This window comes from Xiphophorus hellerii, chromosome 17 (genome assembly GCF_003331165.1).
Source record: "Xiphophorus hellerii strain 12219 chromosome 17, Xiphophorus_hellerii-4.1, whole genome shotgun sequence".
Taxonomy (NCBI): domain Eukaryota; kingdom Metazoa; phylum Chordata; class Actinopteri; order Cyprinodontiformes; family Poeciliidae; genus Xiphophorus; species Xiphophorus hellerii.
Window position 1 is genome coordinate 5,630,876 of NC_045688.1, and position 16,592 is coordinate 5,647,467.

The following is a 16,592-nucleotide window of genomic DNA, read 5'->3' on the forward strand; positions in this document are numbered from 1 at the left end:
GTTGTACATATTTTATGCTAGTTGGCTGGAACGGGATATTTATGTACGCATTTTCCTCCTTCTGTAAAAAGTTTTTATGTTTTATGTCAGTTTAGATTTTCTACATTATTAATTAGAGAAACAGATTTTTTTTTTAACTAAAACTTTATCAAAACATTTTTTTTTTTTAAATGACTCAAAATCATTTTTGCTGTGTTTTGGTCCATTCCTCCTGACAGAACAGATGCAACAGACCTTCCTTGTACACAACTTTTCAGCTCTGCCCACAAATTTGGGTCTGAGATCCGGGTTTTGTAAAGGCCGCTCCAGTCAGCATTCTCTTTAAGCCCCCTGGTCCCTCCTATAGCAAAACTCCCACACAACATAATGCTGCCGCCCTCGTACTTCACTATTGGAATGGTGTTCTCAGGCTTTGCAAGTTTCCCTATTCTTCCCCAAACAGTAGCAGTGGTCGTTATGACCAAAGACTTACATTTTAGTTTTATCGGACCCACTACATATACCTAAATACTGGTTGTCTTTTGCTACAATGTGGCTCTCGATGTCGCTTGTTCTTCCCCATTAATTGTTCTGTCTTTCATCAGCTTAGATCTACATCTTCTTTTGGAAACAACCTAAATATGATCCAGACATGAGGAAGTCCTCATTTTTATTTTTTTATCCTACTTATTTTCTATTTTTTTGGAATTTATTCATTTTACAAAAATGTACAAGGAAGCAGATATTTTAAGTTATTTTTCTTTTCTTTCTTGTTTTTTAAAGAAAAATTGCATCCAAAGGTGTGCCTCCATTTCACTCAAATGTCATGAATGAACCAATCTGAAATTTACATAGCCATAACATAATCAACTAGGCTTCGTAAGTTTCATAAAGGTTTAGAAATCTTTGTTGGCGTCAACCTCTGACTTTGAAGAAAGTAGTAAGTATCAAATGCAAACAAATTTTTGTGATCTCAACTGACCTGAACCAAGAAAAAACTAAATCTGATTTAATGTTACTGAAACAGTCGTGTGATTTAAACAGTGTATGTAAACGTCTGGTTTCAACACTGTGTTCTGTCAGTTCAGGAATGTGAAAATGTACCTCCAGCTTCACTTAAAGAAAAAAGTGGGGTGGAAAAATGCTGTCTTTGAGGCCTCCTGGCAAGCGTACTTTAATTCACAGCACACGTTGTGGTCTCCGAATCGATGTGGTGGCCGGTATAAAGCAAGGAACCCCCAGAGGCAATTGGCATGCATAGATAGGAGGCTAATATTCCCTTCGTTTCCATCCCGTACTGCTGCAGGACGACACGTGCCGCATGCATTTTCCACAGGTTAAGGACGAACCAGGGGCGAGGCACACTGCAGAGAGAGAGAACGGTTGTGGTAATGAGAGGGAAAGAATGAACAATGAGAAATCTCTGTGAAGGCGAGCGAGGGAAGGTATAGAAATTGGTTCAGAGGCAAAATGAAAAGAGATAAAAATTGGGAAAGTTGATACATAGCTCTGGTGTCAGTGTAGATAAGCAGAAAAACAGATAAAAAGATACAGAGAAATCGGAAAATGCCCGTAGGACACAGAGAAAAGCTTTTCTTTTCTTTTTTTTTTTGCTGCAGACACAAAAGCAAAACTAGAAGACAGAGCACATAAGATAAAAGAGCTGACAGTCCGTACTGAATTGTCTGCATTTACAGTTGGTGTGATATCTGAATCCAGTAAAGTTCCACTAGCTTCTCTGAAGATTGGGAGAGAAGAACTGTGGAGATCTTTCACTGGCCTGCTCCTTCAATCCATCCGGATCTGCTTTAATTACACCGCAGCAATTACAGATGTCTCAAACCCATCCACGCTTATCCTACTGTATGTCTCAGACACTTTACCTTTTTTTTTATCTGCCTTGTTGGATCTGATGTCTCCCAACTTCTGAGATAACTCAGTAAAAAATATGGCAAGAAATATTACCTTGATACATAATATTCTAATTTGTTGAGATGTGCTAGTACAGTGGTTTTGAAGCCGGGCTTTTCCAATATGACTCTGAGAAGATGCCCTGTCCTTGTCCACTCGTGCAGGAACCTCGCATTAGGTTGTAGTAGTCTCATAAAATGGATTTACAATCCCTGTTTTAAGATGCTTTTTGGACAGAGGCCCAGAAAATGCCATAACTCAGAGGCTGTTTTGATTGGTTTATTACATTTACTCTGAAATTCACAGGAAATACATGTTGCTTGTAGGACATTCTGACATGACCAGCTGTTTTAAAATATAAGGCAGACTGGGAGCTCAATAAGTAACTCTGGATTCTCATTCTCATTCCGCGGGGTGGCTAGTGGAAACCTACGGTGCTTTGTTCGCATTTCTTTTGGTCCATATTGTCTGATAGTGATCTCAAATTTCAATGTACTTTTAGGGTGATTTATGTAATAGACCAACGCAATGCAGCGCATAGTCGAGAAGTGGAAGGAAAAGGATATGTGCATATATTCTATATATATTTTTTACAATCACAACTGGAAATTTTCTCTTAAATCTATTACGAAATGATGCAAACTGCATTCGGCAGTCTTAGACAGCATTCAGTCTACAACCTAAGAATAGAAAGAGTTAGCACAGCTAAAACTCAAAGGCTGGTCGAAGACTGCCTCAATCACTGCAGCAGCCATGAGACTCAGAGCTCTAAAGGGAACTGCAGAGATTCAATGCTTAATAGAAAGTTATCTGTTGGCAGAGCAACCATGTGGAAGAAGGTACTCTGATGAGATGAGATGCTTGCATGCCTACATGCAACTATTTTGTGTTTTGGAAATCTAACACTACCCTGAACACACCACCACCACAGCATGGAGCCAATACCATGCTGTGGTGTTTCCATGACAAATATGTGATTAGAACAAATACGTATGTATTTATTTCCTAAATATATTTATTTATTTTCAATTTACCCTTCTATTTATTGCCCATTTTGGTAATATCAGTCCATCTAATGGCTGGAATGGGATAAAAGGTTTCAGCTTTTTGACTACAATGACTAGCTTTTCACCTCAAATGGTGCCTGGTTATGTAAAGAGCTATCATCAGAAATGCTAATAATAAATAACAGGATTTGTTTCATCACATACTGAACTGCAGCTGATTCTGCTGTGTGGGAATGAACCTATGAGTTCTAAGCTGTCGAGAGAACACCGGGAGCTTCTTGTTGATTTTCATCCTCTCATTAACTCGAGCTACTCAACTGATTCATTGGCAAATTTGCAATTTTTCCAGCACGAAGAGTCAGTTTATGTCATACGAGTCACAGTGTTGAGATCAGAGGTGATGAGCGGGGGAAGACAGTCGAGCGGAATTATCTGTTAATTGAACGCCGGTTCGGATCACACAGATGGCTGCGTCCGGTATTACCTTGGAATAGGTTCATCTTCAAAAGTTAGAGTTTTTTGGTTTTTTTTACCGTTTTGCAAAATAATCAAAGTAAATTTCAGGATCCTCATTTAGACCAAAATGAAACCGTACAACAGAATAGAAGTGTGTGTGTGAAAGGAATGGATTTGCAGGGGGGGATACACTGATTCTATTTATTAATCCTGTGTGGTCAGGAATCAATGGGCACAGAAGCAGAGAAACGCAGCAACAGGATATTGGACTTATTGATTCTTTTAATAGAGTTTATAAAGTTAATTACAATTATCTGCATTAAGTGTAAACACGAACGGCAACACAGAGTGACTGAGCAGTTTTCACGCGCTGTTAAAATGCTGTGTTTTATGAGGTAAAACAAAAGACACCAGGATAAATTTGAAAACTTTTTGGCCATTACCTGCAACATTTTACTGCACAGTTTAACTAAATAATGAATAAATCTATTTAGTGAGAAATCTAAAAAAAATAATAGATGGGTGCAATAATATCATGGTTGCATAACTGTGAAAATACTAATACTTTGTTGAGGAAGCTTTAAATTTTAGCTTTCATTTGTTCACATATCATCAGGAAAAAGATGATCCTGAAGTTAAGTTCGTCTGTCTGTGTTTTCACAAATTTGCGTTCTTTAGTTTGCAGAAATGTTACAAAGGATCTCATTGTACAAGAGTATCATTTAGGCAAGGGTACAAATGCTTATGTATGTACTGTATGTGTGTGCATAAACCACTACTGACTGTTTTCTACTTCAGAAGTCAATTTCCTGTATTCTCCAAATGTCCAGACAAACAATCCCCAAGTCCAGCCCTTCAGGACAAACATCCTGCAGTTCTTAGATGCAGCCCTTCTCCATAAAAACTGGATGTAATTAATGGCTCGTTAGTCATTTATTTGTTGTTTTTGAAGCTCTCTTATGTTAAGTTGTGTTCTGTATGGAGATTGCCAAGTTTCTGGTCTTTGTGTTAACTTCCTGTTTCGCTCTCAATTCCATTTCATTGACGCAATTTGCTGGTTTCCTCACTAAGCTGCTCCCACTCTGCTTGTTAGTCTCACACCTGTTTTTTTTTTGTTTGTTGTTGTTCTATTAATCCCGTTTCCACAGTATTTGTCCCCCTTCTGGTTCCAATACTCTTTGTTGGTTCAGTTTGTTGTCCAGTTATTAATTTTGGACGGAATGGGAACTTAGCACTCTGGCCGTTGTACCTCCTATCTGTCTGTCTGCACTTTAGTACTCCACTCCACATGATGCTATATTCGATTTGGCTAAAAACTCCCAGAACCTCGTGATGGAATGTGTTATGCTCTGAAATTCTACCTAAATTTAGGGGGTAACAGTTCCAAATGGTAAATTTGGCACTGTGCACTCTAATCATCGTAGAACATCTCAGTCCAAGTCTAATCCACATATTGTGGTCTTCACACCTGTCTCAATCGAACGTTGAGATGATGGATAAAATAGTCAGAAATCCTCTTTTTGGGTTTTACCAAAAAAAAAAAATATCAAAATCAAGTCTCATAAATTTTAATTTGGGTGAGGGTCGGGATACATGCTGGACAGGTCACCAGATCATTGCAGATTAATATAACTAGTCAGGTTGAATTCACTTGACTAGAAAACATTGTGAGAATTATTATATATGCCCTTTAATTGTATATAATAAATGTCATAAAAAACTTTTTAGTTAATTTAAGGTAAATGGTAAAAGGTAAAACATAAGGTAAATGTTTCATTTAGATAACAGACAAGTCTCCCTCAACTGTTTGCACATTAATAAAATATTGGCAATATTTTATTATGAAATACAGACTTATTATCATCACTTAATGCCAAACTTTGTCAATTCCTCCGCCGTCTTCATGTTTCTTTACTCCAGATTTCTGTTTGGCTCCCGTTGTGCTTGAAAGATGACCAGATTGCACATCGTCAGAACCGGCTTATCGGGGGAAACCTGTCGCAGGTCTTTAGATGGTGTGGTCATGTTGTATGGATCCTTACAGTGGGAAGGGAAATGTCATTGAATTGTTGTGTAAAGATGTTTCATGATGATACAACCTTTCGAAATCCAACTTTCGACCCTTTCGGTACAACCTAACCTTAATCAAACGGGGTTTGCATTTACTCACCCTGCACAGAGTGATGAAAATATACGCAAGACTGCATATCAGTGGAGTGGCAATTAGTAGAACAGCTATTGTAGAAGCCGACGATCCAAACAGTTCATCGTGCACACTCAGTGGGCTGTCTTTTGACAAGTTATACAGCATTGTAACCTCGGATTTGAGAAAAACAACAAAAGTTAAGTTAGGGTGTGGACTGTAGCACAGCCAGATGCAAAAGGAATGTAGAAGAGAAGCAATTTAAAACTAAATTACCAAAATCGAGTGTAAAAAATATCAAGTTGAGAGTCATGTTGTCTTTATTTTAGAAGTAATTATAAAACCTGTTTTAAACCAACTGTTCACTCACAACTTCTGCTAAAAAATATTTTTAAATGATGTTCTTATATCTTCCTATATTATAGTTCCTGGAGGCATTTTAAAATTTACTAAAAATAGTATCGATATTTCAAAACTTTATACCAGAAATTGACCATAAAATTCTAATTGGTGCATCTCCAGAATTATTTTTTTGTTTTTACTGACAATTATGGAGTCTAGTTCACGGAACCTTTTAATAATTATTAATCCCATGTTACAAAATAAAACTACCTTTATAACATACTCAGTAAAGTTTAAGTTTTACATGACTATTTTGTGGTATTAAAAACAAAATGCAAAACATGAGATGGAAATTAAAATCCATTCAAAAATAATGTAAGGTGGAAAAGGAGTGCAATTTGACGCAAAAGTAGGAATGCACACATAAAGGAAAACTCACCACACATATGAGTGGGGTCACAAACATCCAGCAGTACTTTAGAACAGGGGACGGTCTGTACCCAATCATATCCTCAATGTTGTCATAGAAACGATCCGCGCCTACAAAGTGATAAGTGGATAATGAAAGGAATATCTTTCCACCTTCAAACATTATTGATTTTAAACATTGTACTGAGAATATATGTATATTAAAAAACAGGAAACACCAAAGTGTAATTATGGACTGGATTTATAGGACATTAAAATGCACGTCCACGTATTGCCAATTTACAGCGAATTGCCACCCAAAATGAGGAAAAAAACGACTTCCAGAGAAATCGTGCAAATGGCGAGGGAATGAGGAAAATGGGAATTTGACATAAGAGCTGCTCGCTTCAAGCTACCATAGAGAGAAACAGGAGGGGAACTGATATTAGAGACCGTCTGAATGGAGCAACATCCGCAGATTGTTTTTCTGCAAACAGCACACAAAGTCGCCACTCGATAAGTGATACAGTAATCAACCCCGAGACGTCTTTACATCTCCGCGGTGAAGGAAACCGAGGGGTTTCGTTTAGATTTAGATGAGAGAATATGTCTAAGAAAAAGTGTAGGACTGGAAGGGATAAATCAAGTGGCCAAATATCTCAAACTGGGAGAAGAAAGCCGCTGCAGAATCTGATCGATTTCATCAGTTTGCAGTTTCCATGAAGGAAGTTATTTTGGAAATAAAACGCCGCACTCTAGGTTTGCAGAATGAGATTTTTAGAAGAGGTATATATCAGCTCATGCATAGCACTAGATTCCTTATAGAAAGACATTTAAATAAACAGATTATTTGAGCACTGACAGTTGAAGAAACTAGGACCAGTCTAAATCCATTGAGCTAGGACAACTGCTGATAATAAACCTATGGGAGCTGGTCAAAAAGACGTAATGTTTAATAAAATATTATTAAATATAATTTATTATATTAACCTGTATAATAAATTAGTGAGACATTTTATTACTTTGTTTTCCCGGTCCTTTTCTGGACATCTTGTTCTGTCAGACGGGATAGTTAGTTACAGTAAAAAAAATAAAAAAAATAGCTCAAGGATGCAGAAATTAAAATCCAAGTCCAGCACCCTGCTATTAAGGACTTGCCAAGTGTTAAATAACAAGGCAAAGACAGTGGACTTGGTTAAAAAGGAAGGAAAAAGTCTGCTTGGAAAGATTTATGTTGGCAAAAACACTAATAGTCGAGAAATGGAACCTAAAAAAATGCACTAAAGTTCAGTCTAAGGTAATGCTGTTTCAAAACGATGAATACTGCAAGCAGGTGGGCGACTAGTTTTGAAGAGAAGCTACTAAAACATACCATGTATTTTTGCTCAAAATCTACTGCAGTGCAATAAAAGTAGGGGGTTTTATCTCAAAGTACACAGGCTGTTAGAATCTCATGCACAAGCTTGCAAAGAAATTAGGTGATTAAAATAAATGCTCTGATTTTAAATTTCAAACAAAAATCTTTTGTGAAACTTCTAAAAAAATATCTTAAACCTTTCATCTCATTGCCCTCAGATGACAAATGGTTTTTTTTGTTTGTGTTTATTTTTTGTCATGACTGATAGGTAGGATACATTTTAATTCATGCAACTACATAAGTTTTTCATTGAACAAGTTAATATGGAGAAGGACAAAGAGCATCTGTAATTCATTGTCATTACTGTGCAAATTAATCGATCATTATGGAATGTTGCCAGCCAGGGGCTTACCATAAATCCAGGAAACAACAAGGGTCTCTGCACAAGCAATGAGGAGGAGGCTGGTTCCACTAGGACCAAAGGTGTCGACAATACGGAACAGACCTATCCCTCCCTGAAAATGGAGTCCAGTCATTAAAAACAGGGGAGATGTTACAAATGAACACCTCAATAGTCATCCATTAGCATTCCTGCATCACCTTCGTCCCTCTCAATTAGGGGAAAAGAAAACGTATTGGATAAATAGTGCTGATATTTAGCATTCAGCTCACCTCTGTAACAAATGGCAGCCCCAACAGGAAGCAAGTAACTGCAATGACCAGGACCAGGATCTCCCTGGCGCCTGGTCTTCTCAGACGGCTTGGGAACAGGTCTGTGATGGCTGTGGCCAGGCTCTCCACACACACAAACTGTGAGGTGAACATTGTATTCACATGCTTATTAACAGTGATGATGTGGGTGGCCTGTAGCTAGCGCACGACTCCAATGAATGCAATACCTGACTGTCGAGACCCAGGAAGAGAATCATCAGGAAGAAGAGCACGGCCCAGAAAGGTGAACCGGGAAGCAACGACAGAGCCCTGGGATAGACGATGAAGGCCAAACCTGGACCTGCAGGGGAGCAAATTTTAATCTGTTAAAAAAAAAAAAAAGTCTTTAAAATGTCATTTAAGCATAGGGTGCCATCTTGTGGAGATCATTGCTTACTGCCACTGCTGAGGAATTCAACTAGTGCTTAATTTATGATAAACACACTGCCAGTAAAGTGTTGGGAAGAAGAGTAACAGATGGTGTGAGAGAGGGGCAGTCGGCTCACCGCTGGCTGTAACGTTGCTTATGGGAACGTTGAGGTCGTGAGCCATGAATCCAATTATGGAAAAGATGACGAAGCCAGCAAAGATACTAGTTGCGCTATTCAGACAACACAGCACCAAGCAATCCCTGAAACACAACCAGAAGTTAGGCGAGCGACGTTACAGTGCGTGAATGTAAAGCGATGTTTGGGTGTGACAACACTGACTTGTAACAGTTATTGTTGTACTTGTTGTAGCTTCCCAGAGCCGTCAGGACTCCTTGACACACAGCGTAGGAAAAGAAGACCTGCGTCCCTGCGTCACGCCACACCTGGAGAAGGTGGGAGGATTAGTTTAAACATTTTTAGGGGCTACGTGTTGACATTAATTTGCAGTAATAATGAAACATGTTTAAAAGCCATGTACAGTTTAAACTTTTGTGACATTACAACCACAAAGTCGATGTATTTCAACACAGCACTGAACTACTTTTTGTTGTGTTGGATTTGTTTACATGCCCGTCTGTTTTCTCTGCCAGTATCTGGTTAATATTGACAGTTCCAAAGCTCTTGAACATCAAACCATGGAACTGGCGAGTTTCCAAAGCAATGTACAGACCCTTTCTTAAGCATTCACAATGGGCTTAGCGATTTCCTTGCCTTAGGGTCAAAATGGGAGTCTAAATCTGTAGCTAAAGATCCTCAAATTTGCTGCTGCACAAAGCATCAGCTGTCTTACTTTCGAACGCAACCCCAGACCAAATGCTTTCTACTTCCCTTCGTTACAGATTCACACAGGCACAGTGACAAGACACACATTCTTACATTCAGAACACGCCAGATACAGGCCAGAACAAAAGGCAGTTCAAGCAAAAACACATGCTTGTATGATAAAGTGAGGCTCAGAAGACTAGTCTGGTTTTTGTGAACATCTGGCATTGCGTAAATGTGCTCAGTTACACAGAACTTTTGCCTACATTCTTAATGCACTTGCAGTTTTTTCCCCCCCAAATTTGACCATTAGCCCAAAAAGACATACATGCAGCTTTTAAAGGCGTTTTCCATGATTAGACTTGTCAGTATTATCTTGGTGCAAAATAGGTGGGGGGTTTTTTGTAGTCAGGGACTTCCTTCTTCAGTCATTGATTCCTATCGAGTGTTCCCATGGTGTTACTTTGATGAACACCCACATTGGTGAATACATGACGAGTAGTTGTGCCCATGTGCTGAACGAGACATTTACATGTGTTGGGGTTCAGTACACAACTGGTTTAATGCTACAACTGACATTTCTGGATTACAAATTCGTCTTCCAGTCTAATTTTCTAAGATAATGTACTTTGGGATTCCATTAGCTTTAAGTCATCAAAATACAATTAAATAAACACCTAAAGTACTTCACTACATTTTATCAAGCTATGCAAGTACCACTTTTGTTTGAATAGCTGAAATATCTAAGTTTTTGGCAATAGTTCGGCCTGTCAAGCTGAGGGTCAGGTTGTAAAATGGATTAAACATTTATCCATTTTAAGGGGAATGCTGGGCTAAGCCTCAAACCACGTGTCTGAACTCCCAAAGTAAAACTCTTTTTTTTTTACTCCAGAATGTTTATGTCTCTGCAAACATCATAGTGAAGAGGATGCTGGGTTCGCTTTCCATTTTCTGACCAAGTCTCAGAACAGGAAACGAGAGTCAGCAAAAAAACAAAATAAAAAGAAAAAGAAAGAAAGTAGTGGGCGTTACAGGATAACAAGATGTTGAGTTTAACAGAGTTTAATCCAACAAAGGGATGTGTGTGTGTTCGGAACAGAGCAGGACTGTGCTTCAGCGCAGAGCGTGGGATTGCTGTGCATCTTGAAATTTCTGTTTGGAATTTTGCTTCAGAGAAAAACAAACTTTATAAAAAAATTTAAAAAAAGAAAGAAAGGAAGAAAAAAGCAGCAATTTACAAGAGTCATTCCTTACATCAGGATCAGTGAGCTTGCTGAAGTCAGGTTTGAGGTAATACTTGAGGCCGTCTCCTGCTCCTGGGAGTGTCACTCCACGGATAAACAGGATGAACAGCATCAGGTATGGGAATGTAGCAGTGAAGTACACAACCTATGAAAAAAAAGGATATTACCAGTTTATTAAAGCAAGTAGGCAAATTGGTATGTATAAATACATGTTTACTATCTGCTCAAGCGGGAAAATAGTCAGCTGGTTAGAAAACAAGATGACTCTTTAGCCAAAGTTACAGAGGTGGAAAATATCAATCGTTTTAAAGCATCGCTTCCTGATGACAACATATGAACTTTGCAGAAAGCTTCTGACAGCATGTTCTTTCTCTTGCTGTTGTGCCCTCAGGCTGAACCGTAGTGGAATATTAAAGCTTTTTTCATGAGATGTTACTGGTGAAAATGTCTTTGTTATAACACATTGAGGCTCTTTTTTTTTTGGCAGCCAGCACTCCAGCACTATTATGCAAAAACAAACAATGAATGTGAAAAAGAACCAAAGTGGAATTTGTGAGAAAATCTCCAACGTTGATAATATAACAATTGTACCATTCATAATTTCTTGTAAATGATGGCCAAAATCATTCATCGTAATCAGTTTTATTTTAAAGGTTTATTTTTGGTTTTATTTTTAAATTTGTGTGTTTAATGGGGTTTTTGTTGTTGTTTTTTTTTATTTAAAAAACAGACCTTAGATCTCAGACTTTGGATTAACAGGGATCTTTAACTCACTTTCAACTTGAAGAGCATGGAGGCATTAGATCTGACGAAAGAGATGCTTCATATAAAACGACTGCAAATTATGAGGAATCTACTGTAGTTCTATGACAGAAAGATAAATAAATTAAAGAAGAATTAGTAAGAGGAGAGGCTATACAGAGCTGCTGCGTACTTTGACACCCTGATGCAACGTTCTGAATTAAATCCAAACGAAGTCGCTTGCCTTTCCAGTGGTTTTGATTCCCTTCCAGATGCAGAAGTAACATATCACCCACGCAAACAGGAGACACAGAGCCAGCTCCCAGTGCACATTACCCAAACCATTGTCATGTGACATTCTCAACACACGGTTTCTGTGCAGAAAAGAAAAACTCAGTCAATTATTTAATCATAAACAGAGCAAAGAAAAAAAAAAAACAATGCAGATGTCAGTGAGTTTGTCAAGGTCAAAAAAGCTTTTTGTCTTTTTGATGTTTCCACTTATTTATTTCATGACCGAAAATAGCTCTCCTTGTCAATACTGCTGTATAAATTATATCAGATTTGTTGTGGAATACTTTACTTTGTGCAGTAAACTCACAGGGGCTTGAAAAAAGACAAAACAACATATTTTTTCCATCACAGCTAAAAGATTTGCCAATACAACAAATCAGGAGATGATCGTGTTTTGAAGTTTTTAGAAATAATAACAAAATGAAAAGCAAACAACAGTTAATCAAAGTTGCGAGCTAAAAATTTAACAAGAGTCTCTTGCTGTTGCTAAGGAATGCAAGTGGCTCGGTTTCTTTGTTGACTTTGGATGACTTTGTTTCGCCTCCTGTTGGGTTTGCATTCTAATGCTGCACTCTGAGCGTCAAACTGATCTCATGGTTTGAGGAAAGAATTAAGAGCCGTTGCTGAGGGATGTCAACGGCAGTTCAACATGTCGATTACGAAACAGCAGTGATTTTCTCATGCTTCAAATGTGTGAATCAGTTGGGGACAAGCGGTGAGTTTATGACCAACAAACTTTTATTGGAACTAGTTATTTTGTTGAAGAAAAGCATTAAGCAACACAATGATAGCAACCCGTTAGCTAATTAGCCCACATCCTTTGTTCCAGTATTCACTCTCCCAGTACTCATACACCTTTCATCCTCCCTCTCCTTGCTGGTTCCTCCTATTATATTCTGTTATTTCCTCGTTGACACTCACCTGGTTTTTTGTTGCTGGTTTCTGTTTTTGTTCTGCTCTGGCTCCCTGTGTTCCTGTGATTTATTTATTTTTTGTAAGTTTTTGTTCATTATTTTTTAGTAAGTTTTCATCATTTACTTGCTGCCCTGTGCCTCAACCATAACATTTCGGTCATTTCACAAAATCTTAATGCTCTAGCCAAAATCAGCCACCAGTTGCAGTTGAGCAGTTTGAAACCACATGGTGCCATGACTAATATATGTTTTCAAGATGCAGACTATCAAATATATTACACTTTAATTCTCTGACTTTCCACAAATGTCCATTAATGACAAATTATTTCATGCATAGGAGACCTTTTTCAACCATTCTTGTTCTCAGAACACTGCATACTTTTTTTATTGAGTACAAGAAAATCAATATGCACTGAGCATTTAGATCACGTTACTGCTAGCTGCCACTGTTGACGCCTGGAGCTTTGTCAGTGCCAATGCTATTTGAGTGAACAGAACAATCTATCAAGACTGTTGAGGAGAGCAATGTTCAGAGTCTCGTGACAGTGACTGAACATTTTGATTTATCGGTACAACTCACTATCATTGCTGAATGAGTACAAAGCTGCGGGAAAGTGGGAAAACATTCATGCAGTTTGGAGATGAAGTGTGTTTAGGTTTGTTACTTACTCCCAGAACTCCTCCTCTGGGGAGCTGTATTTCAAAAAAGTTTCACTGCTGGAAAAAACAAAACAAAACAACAAAAAAAACATGAATATTAAGAATAGCAAACCACATTTAATCAAACCAAATTTGAATTGTGGCTCAAAAGATTTAGGCCTTTGCAACAGTAAGGCCATTCCTTTTTTTAAATTCTCTGCTGACTAATTAAAACCAGTTCCTTAGGCCTTCCTGTTACCTCAATAGCAAACATCAGGGAAGATTTGTGCTTCAATATTTGTGTTATCCAGAAGATCTCCTTCTAATGTTGAAGAGACATTAGAAGTTCTATAGTATATAGTATAGATCTGGTTATATAGTTCTATAGCCAGAACTATATTTGTAAAACAATATAGTTCTGGCTAAACCATATTGTTATGGTGTTTTTGTAGTGCAGTGAGAAGGGAATACTGCTAAACCAACCAATCAAAAAAATAACTATTTTTTTTCAGGAATGCAAGAGTTGGTTTATTTGTTCAATTCATGCATCAACAATATTCCCTTACAAAGATAATGAAGGTTCAAACTGACTGAAGAAACTTTTGTCATTTAACTGCAATACTTGTTTTTATCTTGTGCTTACCAGTAACTGCACCTTCTTTCTAGAACTATCAGACTATTCCTTGCAAGCCCTTCAAATATAGTGTTTCAAATTTGTAATCCCAACTTGGAGACTTATCAAAAATGATTTCCCATACTCAAAACAGAAAAGGATGGTGTGTGTCCCTCATGTTCCAACACATCATTAATCTCACCATTGTCAGTCTTTGATTTCACTCTCCAGTTTTTGTGTCACTAACAAAAACTTCAGGGAGCATAAAGATGCAACTTACAAGTTACCAAAGTTGTCTTCGTAGCCATTTGAGGAGATGTTGTGCAGAAACGACCAGTTGTAATCTTTATCAAAAAGCTCAGGGTTGGCAAACAAGCCCGGTCGACTAAAGCAAAAATCTGTTAAGTAAATGTTATTAAAAAAAGAAAAGAAAAGAAAAAAGGAGAGGTTACTTCATGTGTGAGAAAAAAAGATTTGGGAATCTTTTTATCTCACACATGGAACATGTCCTTTTCACATGTGTTTAAAGAGGCATCACTTATTATTTCCTTACCAGTGTTCCAGGAGTTTGCACATGAAGACCAAGGCAGGGGGATATTGAAAGAGTTTATTAGGTAGAAGATAGCCCAAGCCAAAACCACAATGTAATAGATGTTCAAATAGATCACAATCACCTGGGACGCAATCCCCAAACCTGCAGGGAAAGTGAATTTTTCACATGGTAAGTGGGTGGGTTTTTTTCTTCTTTGGAATACAGTTTGATCTTGAGAATGCTGTTCTGATTTCGCAAGGGTTACGACTATTTGCTCTGCATTTAAAGATGATTACATGTTGGCACTAGTTATGAATAATAAACTAGCAATATTAATCACTGCCAACGAAATGCCTGCTCACAACGTGCTGCAATTTGTCAAGTTCAAAACACAAACTAAAATGAAATTCATTGAGGCTTTATTTGATAAAGCAACAAAAGCGGCACAACAATAAGAGAGACAAATCATAAAAGTGTGGCGTTCGTTTTAATGCATCCCACTAAATAAAGCACCCACAAAGCTAGTGAAACATGCGGCGGCATCATTATGCTGCAAGGAATATTTTTTTCTACAGAACGGAGGGTATAAATTCAAGTCAAACTTTTCAGGTTTTTATTTGGAAAAACATACCCAGCTATATCCCACATTCAAGCCTTTTGTAGCCTCTAACAAGCTCAAAATGTTTTTTAGTTCCCACCTCAACTCCAACCAGCTTTTCTGCACCTGCTGAAGTAAAGTTTCCCAACAGCATCATCTGGCCACCATCGTGTTTCACGGAGACATAATATGTTAATGGCTGTGTGCAGTCTCAGAGGCTTAGATGTAGGCCAAAAAGTTCAATTTTGTTCTCATCTTACAAGAACACCACATTTTCCCTTCCACTTCAAAATGATTTGCTTCTTTGAGCTGGTAAAATGCCAACAAAAAAACATGAACTTTGGTTGCAATGTGCAAAAGTTCAAAGGATATTAGCTCCCTTGCAAGGCTCTGTATCTCATTGTATCGCTCTTTGGTAATCAAAAAAAAAAAAAGATTGAGAGTGATAGCACAAAGCAGCTATTGTCAAAGGTGGATCACTTCTTCTGTATGTCTGTTTTTTACCCTCGAACATGGGACATATTTTCCTCCAGGCGGTCACCCCACCCTCACTGGTGTACTGGCCCAACGCAGTCTCCAGAAAAAACACAGGGATGCCACAGCAGAAAAGGAACACACAGTAGGGGATGAGAAAGACCCCTGGAATCACAAACTCTCATGAGGAAATTGGATTATTTTCAGGAAATTGTTTAATCCTTTGTCATTATGGAACATCTTTCACAAACACAACCCCCCTTACCTCCTCCATTCTTATAGCACAGATAGGGAAAGCGCCAAACATTTCCAAGGCCAATTATTTCTCCAGCCATGGAGAGAATAAACTCCATATTGTTGGCCCATTTTCCCCTGGGCTGAACCCCCTCCTCAGGATCCTGTTTGTCCCGCCTGTGCTCTTCAGCAGAGCCCCATTTGTCCCTTTCTTCTGTCATAATCCTCCTACAGGCAAAGAAAAAATTTAATGAAACATATGTTGTATCACATCCAGCTTTTTACACATGCATATACGAAAGAACTGATTGAAATGCAAAAACAAGAACATTTTTTATAAATATCTTAAGCAGAACAGATTTCTCCTATCTTTAAAAAATGTAATAATAATTTTTCACCAAAACAGCTAGTAATGTCAATATGCCACAAATTTTTCAATTAGTCAAAAACAAACTTTCCATATAGTTTTTTCTTACCAGTGTGATTCTTGTAGGCATCAAAGATAAAATCCTTCTGGTTTGTCTGAGCAAAGTTTGAAGACAAGTCTTATTATACAAGGGGCGTGTCCAACGGGACATAGCGAGGCTGTCCCACAGAAGATGGATTAAGTTACATTAAGTTCTAATAGTACTTCTAATTGCTGAAATGTTTACAATAGTGACTAAAATTCCCAAATCATATAAGTCTTCCTGCATGACGAAAGACAATATTATGTCGCTGAAGCAACACTAGTGTTTCTCAATTCCGGTCCTCAGGCCCCCACTCCCCTGCATGTTTTAGGATTGGATTGAATCTATGGGTG

The 16,592-nt window shown here is 38.0% G+C and overlaps 1 protein-coding gene across 1 annotated transcript; it reads right to left on the reverse strand.

Moving 5' to 3' along the window:
- Window positions 1-3,617: 3,617 nt before the first annotated feature.
- LOC116736606 (sodium- and chloride-dependent betaine transporter-like) lies at window positions 3,618-16,393 on the reverse strand. Its single transcript, XM_032589168.1, has 16 exons — window positions 16,267-16,393; window positions 15,822-16,018; window positions 15,587-15,721; window positions 14,506-14,646; window positions 14,233-14,350; window positions 13,370-13,417; window positions 11,737-11,866; window positions 10,762-10,896; window positions 9,025-9,128; window positions 8,821-8,945; window positions 8,503-8,615; window positions 8,276-8,413; window positions 8,016-8,118; window positions 6,278-6,378; window positions 5,524-5,670; window positions 3,618-5,390 (listed from the first exon to the last, which is right to left on the reverse strand). Exons 2-16 carry the CDS (start codon window positions 16,009-16,011, stop codon window positions 5,265-5,267), a joined length of 1,854 nt encoding a protein of 617 aa, XP_032445059.1. The 5' UTR covers window positions 16,012-16,018; window positions 16,267-16,393; the 3' UTR covers window positions 3,618-5,264.
- Window positions 16,394-16,592: the final 199 nt, after the last annotated feature.